The 18,418-nt window shown below is 52.6% G+C and overlaps 1 protein-coding gene across 2 annotated transcripts in view; it reads right to left on the bottom strand.

Moving 5' to 3' along the window:
- The window catches only part of LOC122543053 (anthrax toxin receptor 1-like), a 142,149-nt gene that overhangs the window by 75,851 nt on the left and 47,880 nt on the right, over positions 1-18,418 (bottom strand). For both annotated transcript variants that reach the window (XM_043681251.1, XM_043681250.1), the window contains exons 9-11: positions 16,144-16,204; positions 7,403-7,501; positions 2,602-2,671 (exon numbers count right to left, since the gene is read on the bottom strand). In XM_043681251.1, the coding sequence (XP_043537186.1) occupies positions 2,602-2,671; positions 7,403-7,501; positions 16,144-16,204 (230 nt within the window). The remainder of the gene's footprint in view (positions 1-2,601; positions 2,672-7,402; positions 7,502-16,143; positions 16,205-18,418) is intronic.

The raw sequence follows: 18,418 nt of genomic DNA, 5'->3' as shown, positions 1-18,418 counted from the left end.
ACACACACACACACACAGACACACACACACACACACACACACACACAGCCATCTGTTGGGCTGGTCTGGCACTGAAACCTGCCTGCCCACCATTCCTTGGTGTTGGCAATGAGCCACTGACTGGACCAGCCACTACAGTATATGGGTCAGTGTAAGCAGCACTGCCCAGCTTTGGTTTCACTTCACAATCTTGGCCTGAAAGGAAAAGGAAAGGGGTGGGCCTGTCCAAGTTGGAGGCTGCTGTCTGGTCTCCCCCCAACCCTAACCCCCAATCCCCCATCCTCATGTCTCTGACATCCCCAGGCACTGCCTGAATCCCCAGGGCTTCACTTGGTTGGTAGGCTGTAGTTCTCAGCCTGGGCTCCTGCCCCACAGTCCGAACAATACCCAGTTCTCCAGCACTGGCATGTTGCTCCCCCTCACAACCACTCCAGAGCGAGATGTGAGGCGGGAGAGGGGTGCGAGGGTCAGACCCCCACGGTCAAGTCAAACCCAACCCTGGAGAGCTGACCCATCGCTATCTATCCAGGATCACCTTTGACACCAGCCCTTTGGGGATATGTGTGTGTGTGTCTGTGTGTGTAAGTGTGCAAGTGTGTGTGTGTGTCTGTGCGTGTGTGTGTCTGTGTGTGTGTCTGTGTGTGTGTGTGTGTATGCATGTTGGGCGGGTTGTTCCAGTGGTATCAGTAGACGTTGGGCAGGGAGTGGGCACGGAGAACAGAGAAGCCTTTGGATGGACTCAGGGCGAGTGTGGAGAGGGGAGAGAGTGGGCTGTCGGATGTGGATAATGAGGGAGTGAGGCAAGACATTCCCTGGTCAATGCGATTTGAGTCAGGCATTTCTCTCTTCCCTCTCAGGAGCTGGTCATCGCTGGCAGGGTTAGTGTTTGCTGAGCATCACCATGTTTTTTAATTCATTCATGGGGCAAGGACATTCTGACCATGGCCAACCCCTCATTGTCCAGAGGACAGTTGAGAGTCAAACGCATTGCTATGGGTCTGGAGTCACATGTAGGCCAGACCAGGTAAGGATGGCAGATTTCCTTCCTGAAAGGACATGACAAGGATTCATGGTCGTCATCATTTTCTTTAATTCCAGATTTACATTGAATTCAAATTGAACTGCCTGCTGTAGCAGGATTCAAACCCAGCTACCCCCGCCACTCCTCCCCAGAACATGACTTCGGGCTCCGGATTAACAGTCCCATGACAGTACCACTAGGCCATCCCCTCCCCTGTTTGCCCTTGAATGGAGTGAAAGGGGCATTCACGAGTTAACCACGTGAGCCTGGAATCACACAGATGTGCAACAGTTTCCCTTCCCTCACGGGCACTTTGAGGTTCCTCGGAATAACCAAGGGAAGGTTCAAGGTCATGATGAGCGACCCCTGGCATTTATTTCCAAACTTCCTTCACTTCCTTGTGACATGAGAGTCCTCTGCCTACTGACTGAGAGGTGTGTGGTGGGAAGGCTGCGTTAACCTGCTGTCTCTCAGTGTTGACATCTTGGCGTTGTCCCTTGCTGGGGAACCCATTGCCAACAGGTTTGGACAGAGCCATCCTTTATCTCCCAGTGCTTTGAACTGATTAGCTTTTCTTACCAATCTCTTCCCCCGACTCCCCAACTCCTACAGAGGTGGTAGAGTCCAACGCTTCAGGAACAGAATCTGAAAGACAGGTCCCAGTCCAATGGGTGAACTGAGAGGTTCCAGGCTGAGAGTCCTCCCCCCTCCATTACTGAGGGAGCGTGACACTCAGTGAGACAGTCCTGAACTGAAGCCCCCTGCTTTGTACCCAGGAAGGGGGTTGGGGCGTGAAAGATCTGTCGGTGTTAATTTGAAGGAGAGCACGGGAACTCTTTCTCCCCTCCCCCACCCCCGCCCCTTCACCAGGCAGCTCTGCCATAATCTGGTGGTGTGATCCTTGGGTCATGTGTGTTTGTGGGAGCTTGCTGTACACTACTTCCTGGCATGTAGCTCACACACCAACAGTGACATTAAAAGTCGCTTTGGGCTTGTTTGGTGGTTGCACTGGGAGATTTTCCCATGTCACCATGCGTGGATCGCTGAGGGATTGGGTTTCCAAGTTAACATTGGTATTACGGTTGAGGGGTTCTCTGGAAATGCTCTCCTTGGGGGCTTGTGGCCTTGTTTATTTCAGGCCTTACAGCCCAGGGAGTTTAGAGCACAGAGACCTGGACTGTATACTGCCTTGTGTCACCGGCATCTGGCAGCTGCTCGGTTTCCAAGGCTGTATCACTCCACTATTTAGTTTGGAGCTCCACTTTGGCATCAGCCCCATGCAAAACACAGCACGCTGCAAAATGTCTTCCTTCTCGTTGCTTTTGTTACCTTGATCTCTGCACCAAAGTGTAGCTTCATTGGAGGCAGACGATGCATGTCTTTGAGTCTCGCTCTCACGAGGACGGAAATTGAACGTTCAGACAGGAGGCTGTGACTTTGTGTCTGTGTTTGGCCGTGGTATTTTACTGAGAGACAGTGCTCCATTACAAAATGCTGTGCCTGACCAATGGTGCGCCAGCAGCCAAGCATGTGGGGGTGTGGGAACGGGAAGGGGAGGAAAATAGAGAATCTCAACGTACCCGTCAACTTCCTGTAGCACTGGAGCAGGACAGAGCAAGTAGGTGTCTTCCACCACCAAAGGCTTTTTAGCTGGAAGACACAGAGAGAGAGGGGAAAAAAAACAGACGCAATTGAGCCCCTTTCAGAAATTCACACACACTCTCTTGCTGTTACACAGGCCAAAAGTTACCTATTTGTGAAAACATTCTCGTCCATCTCCTGAAGCTCCCCAATGAGACTGCTCATGCTTTTGCTGCTCCCCATGAGAGCTCTCTTGTACAGAAAGGCACTCTCCACCCTCCTGTAGTTCTTCACTGCAATGCTAAATCAGACCAGAACACCCAGGAGTAGCAGGAGGCCATTCAGCCCCTCAGGTCTGCTCTGCCGTTCAATGAGATCACGGCTGGACTGATTGCCTTTTCGCCATCAACCTGCTGAGTGAGAGTATCTTCCTGCGTTTACTGCCTCCCGTTTGATTTAACTCGCAGAATCTCATTACTCACGTCCTCATCAAAGCGATGCAATGTGTGTGCCCACCATCAATGTTGACAAATAACCGCAGCCACCAGTCCTTTACTCTGAATACTCAGGGTCAGTTCTGTCTGAAAGTAGTGCCCCCCCCCCCCCCCTTATCTGCAGCTTCATCTGCCTCCTTAGCTTCACCCCTCCCTACCTCAGTTATCGCCTTCAATCAGCCATCGTCTCTGCACTGCTCCAATTCTTGGCCTCTTAATGTGTACCTTTTCTGTTAACTGCCCCACCGTTAGACACTGAGCCTTGAGTTGCCTGGGTTCTAAGTTCCGAAATACTCTCCCTGAACCTCTGGGCCTGCCTTTTCTCTTTCTGAAGAATTAAAAACCCTCCCCCTTGATCAGGTTTCTCATCAACCCCTGAGCCATATCTCTTCACCCATCTCGGGGTCAGAGTCTGGCGTGTTAGATTCCTGCAATGCACCTTTAGATATTTGACTCTGCTTCAGTCACCAGTTAAATGCAAATTCACGTTGAAGGTTGACCTTCTGATTGCGATGTCATTGCAAAGACGGTACCCTTCCCCTCCGACAATCCTTTTTCTCTTTCCTGCTGCACATGCAACTCCTGAGTTTGCCCTGGGAGCTTGCGAGAGCCAGGAATTCTCTGTGGTCCTTTTCCGGATGGATCCATGTCCCTTTGGAGATGGAATGGAGGTGAAGACAGCCACCTTTGTGAGTGTGTTCCCCATTTCAGAGGGCTCATACCAAAGTGCTACCTGGTACAGCTTCCTCTGTTAGCAACAGTAAGGCTGAACAGTGATGTCCAACAGTGCAGTCTGTTCCCAGAGGGTCACAGCTAATGGGGCTTAGATACTGGCCCTTTCTCACCTTCTGGGAGCCAGGTTTGAATTTGGCCAAAATGAAGACCTGAAAGATGGCTGTCTCTCCCTGCCTGGGGTGGGAGAGGTGGCTGGGGGGGCGGATCCCCATGTTAATTAAAGTTTCAATCCGCCACTCCCACTGAACAAGGCATCAGATTCCGGCTGGTGGCTGCAAGGTGACTCATCGGAGTAGTGTAAAACTACTTGACTGAGCTGGGACCACAGGAGGCTGGTGAAAGGGTGTGGGCCAAAGTCCACATGTCAGCTTGCATCTCTCGGAGCAAGAGGGAAAATCAGCACGAAAGCAGTCGAGGGTAGTTGCTCATCTGAAAATGCCATCCACTCACCCATGCCTCATTGTCATTCTTTAATGATGCCTCTGCCTCCTGTCATCTGCTGAACAGAGTGTCATCAGCAGGCAGTGAGATAGCTCGACAGAGGTCAGTGTCCTGTCAGCCTTTAGTTACGCATGGAGAGGGAAATGACATTGACCCAGCTCCCTCAGAGCCAGCTCTCAGAGTGACCTTCCTGTTTCTATCCGTCAGCCAGGGCTCCCTGATTGGACCAGGTTAATAGCCACAATTGGAGAACTCTGATTCTGTGAGGTGCTGTGAGCTGACTCCACACAGTATGACCCCTTCAATCTCACTGCTCTCTATTCTCCCTTTGGCTCTGCTCATTCAGGTAATATTCTGAGCTTCCTCACCATTCCAATGTGATTCTATTGGAAGGGGAAGCTTCTGGGAACATCCTCGCCTGCGGACTGAGGATGAGTTCATTTCATATTCCTCTCCATACCTGGTCGCTGCACAATTCGGGCATTGACTCTTGAAGGTGGTTTGAAACGTTGCAGCCCCCCCTCCACCCTGCCGTCAGGTCCAACATTTCATTCCCCCCCCAGTTGACTTTTCAACTCAAAGGGGGAGAGGCAGCTCCCAACAGCTAAGGGTGTCTCATCAGGGTGTGCGTTGGGCAAGGGATCCTCTCTAGGAATCTCAGTATTCGATCAAGACATGCCCCTTGGGAGTAATCAAACCATTACCCCTGAAGGTCTCACCACATTGTATAGATCTACGGAGATAATTATCACCCTGTATCTATCACCACCATCATTGTACCCAATATCAAACTCACCATCTCCACCAGCAAACTCACCACAGTCACCAGATGCATCACCCTATTGTCACAAAGTCAAGGCTTCCAAGTCCTTGATTTATTTTCAGTGGGGTCAGAAACCAGCCCAGGGGCCAAACCGGCTGAACTGGTCCAGGGATGAAAAGGGTATTGGGAGGCCTTTTCGTTTGTACGTTAACAAATGGGTGCTCAGGCCAAAACTTTGTTGTTTTTGTCAGTAACTTGTGTAGTCAAGGGGGAGTGGCCAGCTCTCCAGCTGATCCAATGAGTTCAGAGTTCGGAGTTAGTTTGGTTCAGCAGTGGCTGGTGTGAAGTCAGGCAGGTTTGAGACTGCACCTTCTCTCTCTCTCTCCTTCTTCACTTCAAACTTCAATCTGCTAGGCTGTGTTTCATTTTTACTCTGTGTTTAAGGGGTTTGCTTCTTGGGACTGTTGTGTATTTTTGGAACAGCATAATGAAGTCTAGTTTGGATAGACTGAGTTCTGTAGGGGTTCTTCATTCTCTGCTTTATGTTTCATTGTGGGATTTTGTGAATAAATTTCTGTCTGTCTGGCAGTCAACCTCGCTAACTTACTCCAGATAATTTTCACTGTCCACCAACTTAAACAAATTGCAAAGTTATGGTCTGGGGCTGCCTGCTTAACAATGTTTTGAGTGGCCTGGCCTCATCCATAACACTACATATATAATCAACATCACTAAACATATCACCACAAAGACCCAGATAGCATCAAAATCACCACAGCCACCATATATATGATGTAATTCATCATCTCCATCATACATACATTTATGTCACCATACACATTGTCAGAACATCCACATATACAATGTACATCACCATAATCACTCAATATTTTGTCAAAATCCCCATTGACACGGCCACATCTTTCACCCAAATCACAATGTCAGGAGGTGGGAGGCTTCCCTGACAGCTCCCAGTGAACTTTACACAGCAACGTGATGCAGTCACAAGCTTCCACAACTCCAGCTTATACCCATGTCCCATGGCGGCTGAGGGGGTTGGACAGACATGATCAACAAGGTGGTAGTCAGTCACACAGGCACTTTCAATGTGGATGGAGGTGGAAAGGTTTAGAGAGGGAGCTCACGGCCCAGGCAAACAAACCCATGGCTGTGGATGATAGAGGAATGAGGGGGCACTCAGAAGCCAGAAATGGAAGGATAGCAGAGCAAATATAGCTCCCTGGATAATACAGTGGAGGTCTTCGCCTGTGCTTCAACTGATGTTACTGTCTGACCGCAGTAGAGTCAGGAAGAGTTGAGGGGGCGGTGTTGCGGGAATTGTTGGACAGGACAATGTCTGCGTGCAGCAGATAGGTGCAGGATGGGGGCAATGATCTCCCTGTTGTTGCTGGAACCTGTCCAGTTGGGTGCCCTTGGGAGGAAGTGGGGGGTGGGATGTTCTATCCCCTTTCATTCCCACCCCTTCCCCACCTCAGCCTTGATTGCTAGTCCTGCTTTATTTGGTCGCAAGCAAGAAAAGGGATCCATCACAAATTCTTCTCTCCTTCCCAACCATGATCTCGTCAAATCGAAGCTGCACCCAGCTAATGTGTTTCAAAGTGGGTTCAGCAGCAGCCCATACCACAGAGGCACTGTGGAATTTCAGGCATCGACAGGCAGGACCCTGTCATTTGGAGACGAAAAGCAATTTGCACCTGACATTGCTCTTTTAAAAACCAAGTCAACATGGAGGCAGCCAAACTCTGCCATAGCGACACTCTGACCAATCAGAACCTGCTCTGAGAATGAAGATTGACAGTTAACTGTCTCATAGTGCCAACGATGGCCCAACCAATCAGCACCCTCTTCTCATCCTGTGTGAAACGGTGTCTCTTTCTTCAATAAAGACCAAAAGAACTGTGGGTGCTGGAATTCAGGGACAACAACAGAAGTTGCCGGAAAAATCTCAGCAGGTCTGGGAGCATCCGTGTGGAGAGAAACCAGAGTTCACGTTTCCGCTCGAGTGAGTTGTGAGGAAGGATGACAGGACCCGAAACGTGAACTCTGATTTCTCTCCACATGGATGCTGACAGACCTGCTGAGATTTTTCCGGCAACTTCTGTTTGCATCCCTTGCTCCAAGTCTCGTTTTTGGTGTCCTATTTCTGCTGAGTGCATGACCGAAAGCTGGTCTCCCTTTGGCAAGGTTGAAGAGTTTGCAAAGCCACGCCATTTGCTTGCACATGGTTACTTGTTATTTCAATCAGAGGGGAGTCACCTGAAATGATCTTAATTCCTCACACCGCCCCCACACCCTCCAAACCATGCCGAAAGTAAGACCTTCCTGGAGGTCATGCGGTATACTTACTGAGGGTCACCGTGTCGTTGATTTTGAAACTGCAGCGTACTTTGTCCACACTACGAGCGTGGGAAAATCCATTCCCCTTCACAACGACCTGGAATGTTTCTGCAGAATAGAAAATGCCAGGTTAAGAGAAGTCCCAGGTGCAAATGAATTGAGTCACTGGATTACCAGTCAGTGTGGTGTCACACGTGCCCACCAACCCACGCTGCGTGTAATCCCCAGATCCGGTTGAAGTAGGGACAATGTTCTCTGGGCTACGAACACACCCTGGACCCCATTGTATTGCTGCTGTTAGCTTGGACAGCACAGGGGTCCTCCCTGCTCAGGTAACACGACCTCAAGATATTCCAGTGATGAGAAACCGGAATCTCAGCACTGAGCTGATTCACCCAAACCAACCCCAAATGTATAGTCTTTGGAATGCACCATGGTCTTCTGTCAGAGCTGGTGGATTAAATTACCTCAAGTGTGGCCAATGGTCTGAGCTGTTTTCTATTCCAATTCCAAAAAAATTAGAAGTCCCTGATGGAAAGCAGCTTTTGGATCACACGCCTACCAAATCTTATTCTGCCGTCTCTGTTTTCAATTCACTCATTGCTGTCATCATGTTAGCAAAAGGCAAGGAGTTGGAGTAAAATCCAAGCCCTGACATCATGACTGGTAAGGTTGACTGTGCACAAGGCTACAACAGATATCCTTGTCCCAGAAATGCTGCAAGTTACTGTTAGTGATGAGGAGCCTCTGTGTAACGCTGCTCCCATCAGGCTCTGAAGGCTCCAGGGTCATCTATAAAGACACTCTGCATTATGCACCAGGATGTGGAGCCTCCAAGTTCCTCTACAGCAATGGTCCCCCCCCTCCCCCAATCACTTCAGGACAGTTGCTGGTTTTGTAGGTGAGAAAACAGTCGGGTTACTTCTCTGGAGCTGAGCAGAGACTGTTGCACAAGCCACAAGTCCTTGCCTAAACTGGGACAGTTACAGACCTGTCACTATCCCCAACATCAATGGGAGGGAGGCAGTAATCTCAGGGGTGCTTCAGTATCCTGACAGTGCACCATCAATGGGGTAGGCTGGTGGAGTCCTGACTTGGTAAATGTCCCCCACCCCTCTCTGAGACCACAACCACCACCACCCCCTCCTTCGCAATGCCCACACCCCTGTAGCTTGCTCTTGTCTGCCCTGTGTGTCCCCAGCCTGCAGGTGCTGTGGGTCAGACTGGGCAAGGATGGTACCTTTCCCTCCCTCGTGGACGTGAACAAATTGGATGGCCCTGGAAACTAAACAATGAACAGTCGCTAGGGGGGGTCACCACTGGGCGAGCTCCTTCTCGCAGACTCCACCAGAAGGTGATCATTGATCCGGTGGGGTGACCACCATGTCACCTCCTCTGCCCCCCCACCCCACCCCCCACCCCCCAATACCTATCAGGTAGTTGTTCGCCTCTTCCTTTCGCCCATTCCCCACGCTACCTACAGGTCTCTGGCAGATGATACCTACTCCCACCTCTCTGCATTGGCACATGGTTTCGGGCCCACTTCTGGATGAGGCACAATTTCCTCCTGAAGCAGGGAGAACCAAAGGCCATGTTCCTCAGTCTTGGTCCAAGCTGCAAACTCTGGCCCCATTTTTTGTTCCATTCCCTGGCTTCAGCACCAAGTCCCTGAGTCTGAGCTGGATTCCCACATCCATATCCTCCCATCATTACAAGCACCAACCTCCATCTGTACTCCATCTTCTGCCTCCTGCCCCCCCACTACACCAATATGTTCCTGAAACACTGGACTCCTTTTTTGGGGGGGGTTTGTCCCAATTCCAGTACTCCAATGGAGAGGTTACCTGACTCAGCTGTCCTTGTCCTCTCCCATACCATCTCCTCTGGAACAAAGGAATCACTGTTGGGCTGGACGTGGGCTACTACCACACGGCTGGACGAATCGGTGTGCATTGTCCCTCAGTGTGCACTGTCCCTCAGTGTGCACTGTCCCTCAGTGTGCACTGTCCCTCGGTGTGCACTGTCCCTGAGTGTGCACTATCCCTCGGTGTGCACTGTCCCTAAGTGTGCACTGTCCCTGAGTGTGCACTGTCCCTCAGTGTGCACTGTCCCTCGGTGTGCACTGTCCCTCAGTGTCCACTGTCCCTCGGTGTGCACTGTCCCTGAGTGTGCTCTGTCCCTGAGTGTGCACTGTCCCTGAGTGTGCACTGTCCCTCAGTGTACACTGTCCCTGAGTGTGCACTGTCCCTCAGTGTGCACTGTCCCTCGGTGTGCACTGTCCCTAAGTGTGCACTGTCCCTGAGGGTGCACTGTCCCTCAGTGTGCACTGTCCCTCGGTGTGCACTGTCCCTGAGGGTGCACTGTCCCTCGGAGTGCCCTGTCCCCGAGTGTGCACTGTCCCTCGGTGTGCACTGTCCCTCGGTGTGCACTGTCCCTCAGTGTGCACTGTCCCTGAGTGTGCACTGTCCCTCGGTGTGCACTGTCCCTCAGTGTGCACTGTCCCTCGGTGTGAACTGTCCCTGAGGGTGCACTGTCCCTCGGAGTGCCCTGTCCCCGAGTGTGCACTGTCCCAGAGTGTACACTGTCCCTCGGTGTGCACTGTGCCTGAGTGTGCACTGTCCCTGAGTGTGCACTGTCCCTCGGTGTGCACTGTGCCTGAGTGTGCACTGTCCCTGAGGGTGCACTGTCCCTCAGTGTGCACTGTCCCTGAGTGTGCACTGTCTCTCGGTGTGCACTGTCCCTCGGTGTGCACTGTCCCTCAGTGTGCACTGTCCCTGAGTGTGCTCTGTCCCTGAGGGTGCACTCTCCCTGAGTGTGCACTGTCCCCGAGGGTGCACACTTCCTGAGAGTGCACTGTCCCTCGGTGTGCACTGTCCCTCGGTGTGCACTGTCCCTGAGTGTGCACTGTCCCTCGGTGTGCACTGTCCCTCAGTGAGCACTGTCCCTCGGTGTGCACTGTCCCTCAGTGTGCACTGTCCCTCGGTGTGGACTGTTCCTGAGTGTGCACTGTCCCAGAGTGTAGTGGACTGTTCCTGAGTGTGCACTGTCCCAGAGTGTACACTGTCCCTCGGTGTGCACTGTCCCTCGGTGTGCACTGTCCCTGAGTGTGCACTGTCCCTGAGTGTGCACTGTCCCTCGGTGTGCACTGTCCCTCAGTGTGCACTGTCCCTCGGTGTGCACTGTCCCTCGGTGTGCACTGTCCCTCGGTGTGCCCTGTCCCCGAGTGTGCACTGTCCCAGAGTGTAAACTGTCCCTCGGTGTGCACTGTCCCTCGGTGTGCACTGTCCCTCAGTGTGCACTGTCCCAGAGTGTACACTGTCCCTCGATGTGCACTGTCCCTGAGTGTGCACTGTCCCTCAGTGTGCACTGTCCCTGAGTGTGCACTGTCCCTCAGTGTGCACTGTCCCTGAGTGTGCACTGTCCCTCGGTGTGCACTCTCCCTGAGTGTGCACTGTCCCTCAGTGTGCACTGTCCCTCAGTGTGCACTCTCCCTGAGTGTGCACTGTCCCTGAGGGTGCACTGTCCCTGAGTGTGCACTGTCCCTCAGTGTGCACTGTCCCTGAGTGTGCACTGTCCCTCAGTTGCACTGTCCCTGAGTGTGCACTGTCCCTCGGTGTGCACTCTCCCTGAGTGTGCACTGTCCCTGAGTGTGCACTGTCCCTCAGTGTGCACTGTCCCTGAGTGTGCACTGTCCCTCGGTGTGCACTGTCCCTCAGTGTGCACTCTCCCTGAGTGTGCACTGTCCCTGAGCGTGCACTGTCCCTCGGTGTGCACTGTCCCTCAATGTGCACTGTCCCTGTGTGTGGACTGTCCCTCGGTGTGCACTGTCCCTGAGTGTGCATTGTCCCTGAGTGTGCACTGTCCCTCAGTGTGCACTGTCCCTGAGTGTGCACTGTCCTTGAGTGTGCACTGTCCCTCGGTGTGCACTGTCCCTGAGGGTGCACTGTCCCTGAGCGTGCACTGTCCCTCAGTGTGCACTGACCCTCGGTGTGCACTCTCCCTGAGTGTGCACTCTCCCTGAGGGTGCACTGTCACTGAGGGTGCACTGTCCCTGAGTGTGCACTGTCCCTCGGTGTGCACTGTCCCTGAGTGTGCACTGTCCCTCAGTGTGCACTGTCCCTGAGTGTGCACTGTCCCTCGGTGTGCACTGTCCCTGAGGGTGCACTGTCCGTGAGCATGCACTGTCCCTGAGTGTGCACTGTCCCTCGGTGTGCACTCTCCCTGAGTGTGCACTCTCCCTGAGGGTGCACTGTCCCTGAGGGTGCACTGTCCCTGAGTGTGCACTGTCCCTCGGTGTGCACTATCCCTCAGTGTGCACTGTCCCTGAGTGTGCACTGTCCCTCAGTGTGCACTGTCCCTGAGCGTGCACGGTCTCTGAGGGTGCACTGTCCCTCGATGTGCACTGTCCCTGAGTGTGCACTGTCCCTCGGTGTGCACTCTCCCTGAGTGGGCACTGTCCCTGAGTGTGCGCTGTCCCTCAGTGTGCACGGTCCCTGAGCGTGCACTGTCCCTCAGTGTGTACTGTCCCTTAATGTGCACTGTCCCTGAGTGTGCACTGTCCCTCGGTGTGCACTGTCCCTGAGTGTGCATTGTCCCTGAGTGTGCACTGTCCCTGAGTGTGCACTGTCCCTCGGTGTGCACTCTCCCTGAGTGGGCACTGTCCCTGAGTGTGCGCTGTCCCTCGGTGTGCACTGTCTCTCAGTGTGCACTGTCCCTCGGTGTGCACTGTCCCTGAGTGTGCACTGTCTCTCGGTGTGCACTGTCCCTGAGTGTGCACTCTCTCTGAGGGGGCACTATCCCTGAGTGTGCACTGTCCCTGAGTGTGCATTGTCCCTCAGTGTGCACTGTCCCTGAGTGTGCACGGTCCCTGAGGGTGCACTGTCCCTCGGTGTGCACTCTCCCTGAGTGTGCACTGCTCAGTGTGCACGGTCCCTGAGCGTGTACTGTCCCTCAGTGTGCATTGTCCCTGAGTGTGCACTGTCCCTGAGTGTGCACTGTCCCTCGGTGTGCACTGTCTCTCAGTGTGCACTGTCCCTGAGTGTGCACTGTCCCTGAGTGTGCACTGTCCCTCGGTGTGCACTGTCCCTGAGTGTACACTGTCCCTCGGTGTGCACTGTCTCTCAGTGTGCACTGTCCCTGACTGTGCACTGTCCCTCGGTGTGCACTGTCCCTGAGTGTACACTGTCCGTCGGTGTGCACTGTCCCTCGATGTGCACTGTCCCTGAGGGGGCACTGTCCCCGAGTGTGCACTGTCCCTGAGTGTGCACTGTCCCTCGGGGTGCTCTGTTCCTGAGTGTGCACTGTCCCTGAGTGTGCACTGTACCTACGTGTGCACTGTCCCTGAGTGTACACTGTCCCTCGGAGTGTACACTGTCCCTCGGTGTGCACTGTCCCTGAGTGTACACTGTCCGTCGGTGTGCATTGTCCCTGAGTGTGCACTGTCCCTGAGTGTGCACTCTCCCTCGGTGTGCACTGTCCCTGGGTGTGCACTGTCCCTCGGTGTGCACTGTCCCTGAGTGTGCACTGTCCCTCGGTGTGCACTGTCCCTGAGTGTACACTGTCCCTGAGTATGCACTGTCCCTCAGTGTACAGTGTCCCTCGGTGTGCACTGTCCCTGAGTGTGCACTGACCCTGAGTGTGCACTGTCCCTCAGAGTGCACTGTCCCTGAGTGTGCACTGTCCCTCGGTGTGCACTGTCCCTGAGTGTGCACTGTCCCTGAGTGTGCACTGTCCCTCGGTGTGCCCTGTCCCTGAGGGTGCACTGTCCCTGAGTGTGCACTGTCCCTGAGGGTGCACTCTCCCTGAGTGTGCACTGTCCCTCGGTGTGCACTGTCCCTGAGTGTGCACTGTCCCTCGGTGTGCACTGTCTCTCAGTGTGCACTGTCCCTTGGTGTGCACTGTCCCTGAGTGTGCACTCTCCCTCGGTGTGCACAGTCCCTGAGTGTACACTGTCCCTGAGTATGCACTGTCCCTCAGTGTACACTGTCCCTCGGTGTGCACTGTCCCTGAGTGTGCACTGACCCTGAGTGTGCACTGTACCTCGGTGTGCACTGTCCCTGAGTGTGCACTGTCCCTCGGTGTGCACTGTCCATGAGTGTGCACTGTCCCTCAGTGTGCACTGTCCCTCAGTGTCCACTGTCCCTCGGTGTGCACTGTCCCTCAGTGTGCACTGTCCCTCAGTGTGCACTGTACCTGAGTGTGCACTGTCCCTCGGTGTGCACTGTCCCTGAGGGTGCACTGTCCCTGAGGGTGCACTGTCCCTCGGTGTGCACTATCCCTGAGTGTGCACTCTCCCTTGGTGTGCACTGTCCCTCGGTGTGCACTGACTCTGAGTGTACACTGTCCCTGAGTGTGCACTGTCCCTGAGTGTGCATTGTCCCTCGGTGTGCCCTGTCCCAGAGTGTGCACTGTCCCTCGGTGTGCACTGTCCCTGAGTGTGCACTCTCCCTTGGTGTACACTGTCCCTGAGTGTGCTCTGTCCCTGAGTGTGCACTGTCCCTGAGTGTGCACTGTCCCTCTGTGTGCACTGTCCCTGAGTGTGCACTCTCCCTGAGTGTGCACTGCTTGGAAAATCATGCAGTCCTGCCTTTGTCACAGCTCCTTTCTTTTCTGTCACAATGCCCAGACACTGGGATATGTAATGCTTGCTGTCGCCTGTCGCCCATACTTCCACTGTCAAAGCACAGGGACAGTACACCCGAGAGATCATCCTTCCCGAGTTCCCTCTGCACTGCGGGATTTCTCAAACTGGAGCAAGAGTCACACTGTGCACTTAAATAAAGCCAGTGCACGCCTTTCCAATATCTGAGGCATTGACTTTCAGGGCATTTATAACATCAACTTGGCTCATTTAGTTTGATTTGTCTTGCTTTTTTACCCCTCAGACTGATCGAGACACAAAGCCAAAGAGTCATATAGCACAGAAACAGACCCTTCGCCCCAAACTCAACTGGTCCCAGCTGCCTACTCCTAGCCCATATACCTCCAAATATTTCTTATTCATGAACTTATCCAAATGTCTTTTAAACATTGTAAATGTACCCACAGCCACCACTTCCTCAGGATGTTCACTCCACAAACAAACCACTCTCTGTGTGAAATAATTGCCCCTCATGTTTTTAAATCTCTCTCCTCTCACCTGACAAATATACCCCGTCGTCTTGAAATCCCCCCACCCCATTGAAAAGACACCTGACATTGCCCCTCATGAATTTAGAAACCTCGATAAGGTCACCCCTCAGCCTCCTACACTCCAGGGAGAAAAGTCCCGGCCTATCCAGCCAAAAATGAGGTAAGATGGAGCAAGGGATGGGTTTCATATGGGGCCTTAAAGACGGAGAAAGAGGCAGAGACATTTCTGGAGGAACTGCCATTGGATTTGGTTGCTGAAGGTGCAGTGAGTGAATTGGAGAAAAGCAGAGATCTGAGACAGTTGGGGAAGACAGAGATGGAGACAGTGCAAAGTTCCACAAGGGGACAAGGGCAGCCAAGGGATATGACAATCAGGGCGGGATGTTAAAAACTGAACAGGAAGCAGTGTTGGTGTTGAGCAAGGCCAGAGGCAAAACAGCAGGGGAATGGTGAGGATGACGGCTGGGTTCAGCTGATGGATGCAGTGAACAGAAATGTTGGAGAGGGAAAAACTGAGCACGTGTTCACTCATTTCCATTTAAGTGCTGTACTACATTCTCAAGCAACAGCTGGCCATTGGCAAGATGCACTGCCATGATGATGTTTTACAGTCAATCCATTTGGATAGCTTCCATTTCGTACAACAGCAGAATCAATCGCAGGGATGGCCTCAGCTCTCTCTCTCACTTGGCTACAAGCTTGTGTCAGTGAGCAAGTCCTCACAGGGATACTTCTTTGCTAGACCAGCTTCTGGATAGTTTGGTGGGATTGGAAGTGACACGTGAGTGTGAGGTAATGTTCCTGACAGCCACTGTTGGGATCCTGCAGTTGGGGGCTGAGGTTGGCTCAGTTCACTCCCTCATCTGTGGGACCACTGACATTTCCCAGCACTGAGTGGATAAAGGGTCTGAGTCAACCAGAAATCTCAGTTAGATAACGCTCCTTCATACTGTCAAAGCCATCCGTCAGTCTCTGCAAGTCCCTCCAACCTTCCCAAGCCTGAGAGATATCTGCACTGGTTGAACTCTGGCCTCTCCCATCTCCCTGACTTGCAATCGTCTCCCATCGGTAACCGTACCTTCAGCTGCCTGGGCTGCAAACAGTGGAAAACTCTCCATCCACCTCCCTGCTATTGGTCCCACCTCACTCCCCTACTTCAACACACTCCTCAAAACCTACCCCTTGGAGCAAGCCTCTGATGGGGGGGTGGGGGGGGCGGTGCTATGACATCTCTGGCTCAATGTGACACCTCTGCTTGACCAGAAGAATGCTGACAATCAAGGCAGCTACGCGAATGCAGGTCCATGTTTGATTCTACAGAGCCGTGTGGACAGTGGGGTAACTCATCCTGAGGCCCAGTGAGCGTGTCAGTCCACATCATCCCAAAGCGAGCAGATCAGCCCCCAGGCCCCCTTGAGTCCACACCGGATCTTTTGGAAAACTATCTATCCCACCTCCTTTTCCCTCTCCCACTTCTCTTTCATAGGAATTCTGTTGTTCCTGCAGAATGGAAACTTTCTGATTGGAATGAAACATCCCGAAGGGGAGGAACTAAACTGGCTTGGGTCTCCAGAAAGGAGAATATTTAGTGTGTCTGGAGTTGGCTTGTAACTGCTTACCTCCAGCACAGATACTTGATGGTTCTGCAGCCAAAATCTCAATGCAGGATTTCTTCAGGATCTGTTCACCAGGGAGAGAAAAGCAGCAATTAGCAATCCAGCAAAACCTTCCAGTCTGAAGCCAGGACTCGGGAGGTGCAATTACTCTGAAAGATTAACATCGGCCCAATAGCCTCTCTCTCTCTGGAACGAGGGCAGCACAGTGGTTAGCACTGCTGCCTCACAGCACCACAGACCCGTGCTCCGGTTTCCTCCCACAGACTAAAAATGTGCAGGTTAGGTGAATTGGCCATGCTAAATTGCCCATCGTGTTCGGTGTAGGGGAATGGGTCTGGGTGGGTTGCTCTTTGGAGGGTCGGTGTGGACTTATTGGGCCAAAGGTCCTGTTTCCACACTGTAACTAATCTAATCTAATTCTCCGGAATGGTAGGCTTCCAAAGCATCAAGAACAAGCCCGTATCCAAGACACGAAGAGCTTTGGAGTTTGCTGACCATCCAATGACACATTGAGAAATTTCAGACAAGGGCAGAGGCCATTCGTCCCCTCGAGCGAGTTCATTCAGATCATATGATCCTTTTACACCAGTCTCGTTTCCACACCCTTCAAACATGGAGTCACTGAGGGACACAGCACAGAAACAGGCCCTTTGACCCGACCCGTCTATGCCAGCCCAGTTTCTGAAGCTGAACCAGTCCACACCAAGCTGTTGGCTGGTCCATTTCCCTATCCCATCCTTGTGACTGCAGCGGAGCCTGTGAAATGTTTTCCTGTCCCCAGTGACACCAGCTCCCAGACAGTCCGTTCCATCCACACCCCACTCTCTGTATGTAAAGGACAGCCCTTCAAAACTTTCTCCCCATGCCCTCTAGCCTTAGACTAGCCCACCCCTGGGGAAAAGACTGTGGCCACTCACCCTATCGCTGCCTTCCGGATTCACAAAACCATTACACTGACTGAGGAGGCCATTCAGCCCATTGTGGCTACACCCTGCTATCCAAGTGAGCATGGTGACAGTGTGTCATTGTCTGGATATTTTGTGAATCAGTCCAAGCACTGCTCTTGAATCTGCTTCGATCACAGTTCCACACAGACTCTTGCCAGTTGCTGAGTGAAACACCTTTCATTCTCACCCTGCACTTGCTTCTTTTGCAAAATGCTTTCAACCCGCGCCATCTCGTTGTTGATGCTTTAACAGACGGGAATAATTTCTCGCTGTTGGCTCAGCCTGTCCCCTCCTTCGCCTTCTCCTCTCCAGGGTTCAGCTGCTCCAAGTGTCTGATCCCTGCAAGCATTCTGACCTGGTCTTGTGGAAAATGCTGCTTCCTATACCAGTCACCTCATCATCAGGGGCATGGAGACAGTGAATAGCCCACGGTAGTGGGGTCCAGAACTAGAGGTTAAAGGTGAGAGGGGAAAGATATAAAAGAGACCTAAGGGGCAACTTTTTCACACAGAGGGTGGTACGTGTATGGAATGAGCTGTCAGAGGAAGTGGTGGAGGCTGGTACAATGACAACATTTAAAAGCCATCTGGATGGGTATATGAATAGGAAGGGTTTAGAGGGATCTGGACAAGGTGCTGGCAAGTGGGACTAGAGGAATTTGGGATATTTGGTCAGCATGGACGAGTTGGACGAAGGGTCTGTTTCCGTACTGTACAACTCAATGTCTCCTGAGCAGTCTGACTCCAACATGATGTCTGACCAAACGTATCCAAAATCTCTCCACCAGATGCAAGTCTCTCATTCCATCCCCCTATCAATTCCTTACAAAATCCAGTACATCTCACTCAAATCTGTATTCTGACAGCTTCAATCCCCTTACAGGGGGAAGGATAGCATCTCACCGCAGACAGTTTGGGAAGGATCACTCCAGGTTCATTGCAGAGGGGGGAGGCTCAACTTATTGAGACATTGAGCAGGTTAGGCTTATAGCCACAAGAGGTGAGGAGACGAGGCGATCAAAGTGAACTGTATACGATATAAAAAGACAATGACACACATTTACAGAGGGTCACTCACTCCCTGTGACACAGAATGACCTGGGGGTCACTCACTCCCTGTGACACAGAATGACCAGAGAATCACCCACACCCTGTGATATAGAATGACCAGAGGGTCACTCACACCCTGTGATATAGAATGACCAGAGGGTCACTCACTCCCTGTGACACAGAATGACCTGGGGGTCACTCACTCCCTGTGACACAGAATGACCAGAGGGTCACCCACACCCTGTGACACAGAATGACCAGAGGGTCACCCACACCCTGTGA

This window comes from Chiloscyllium plagiosum, chromosome 42 (assembly GCF_004010195.1).
Source record: "Chiloscyllium plagiosum isolate BGI_BamShark_2017 chromosome 42, ASM401019v2, whole genome shotgun sequence".
NCBI classification, from domain to species: Eukaryota; Metazoa; Chordata; class Chondrichthyes; order Orectolobiformes; family Hemiscylliidae; genus Chiloscyllium; species Chiloscyllium plagiosum.
The sequence above is the reverse complement of the archived record's forward strand: the minus strand, read 5'-3'. Positions and strand labels throughout refer to the sequence as shown.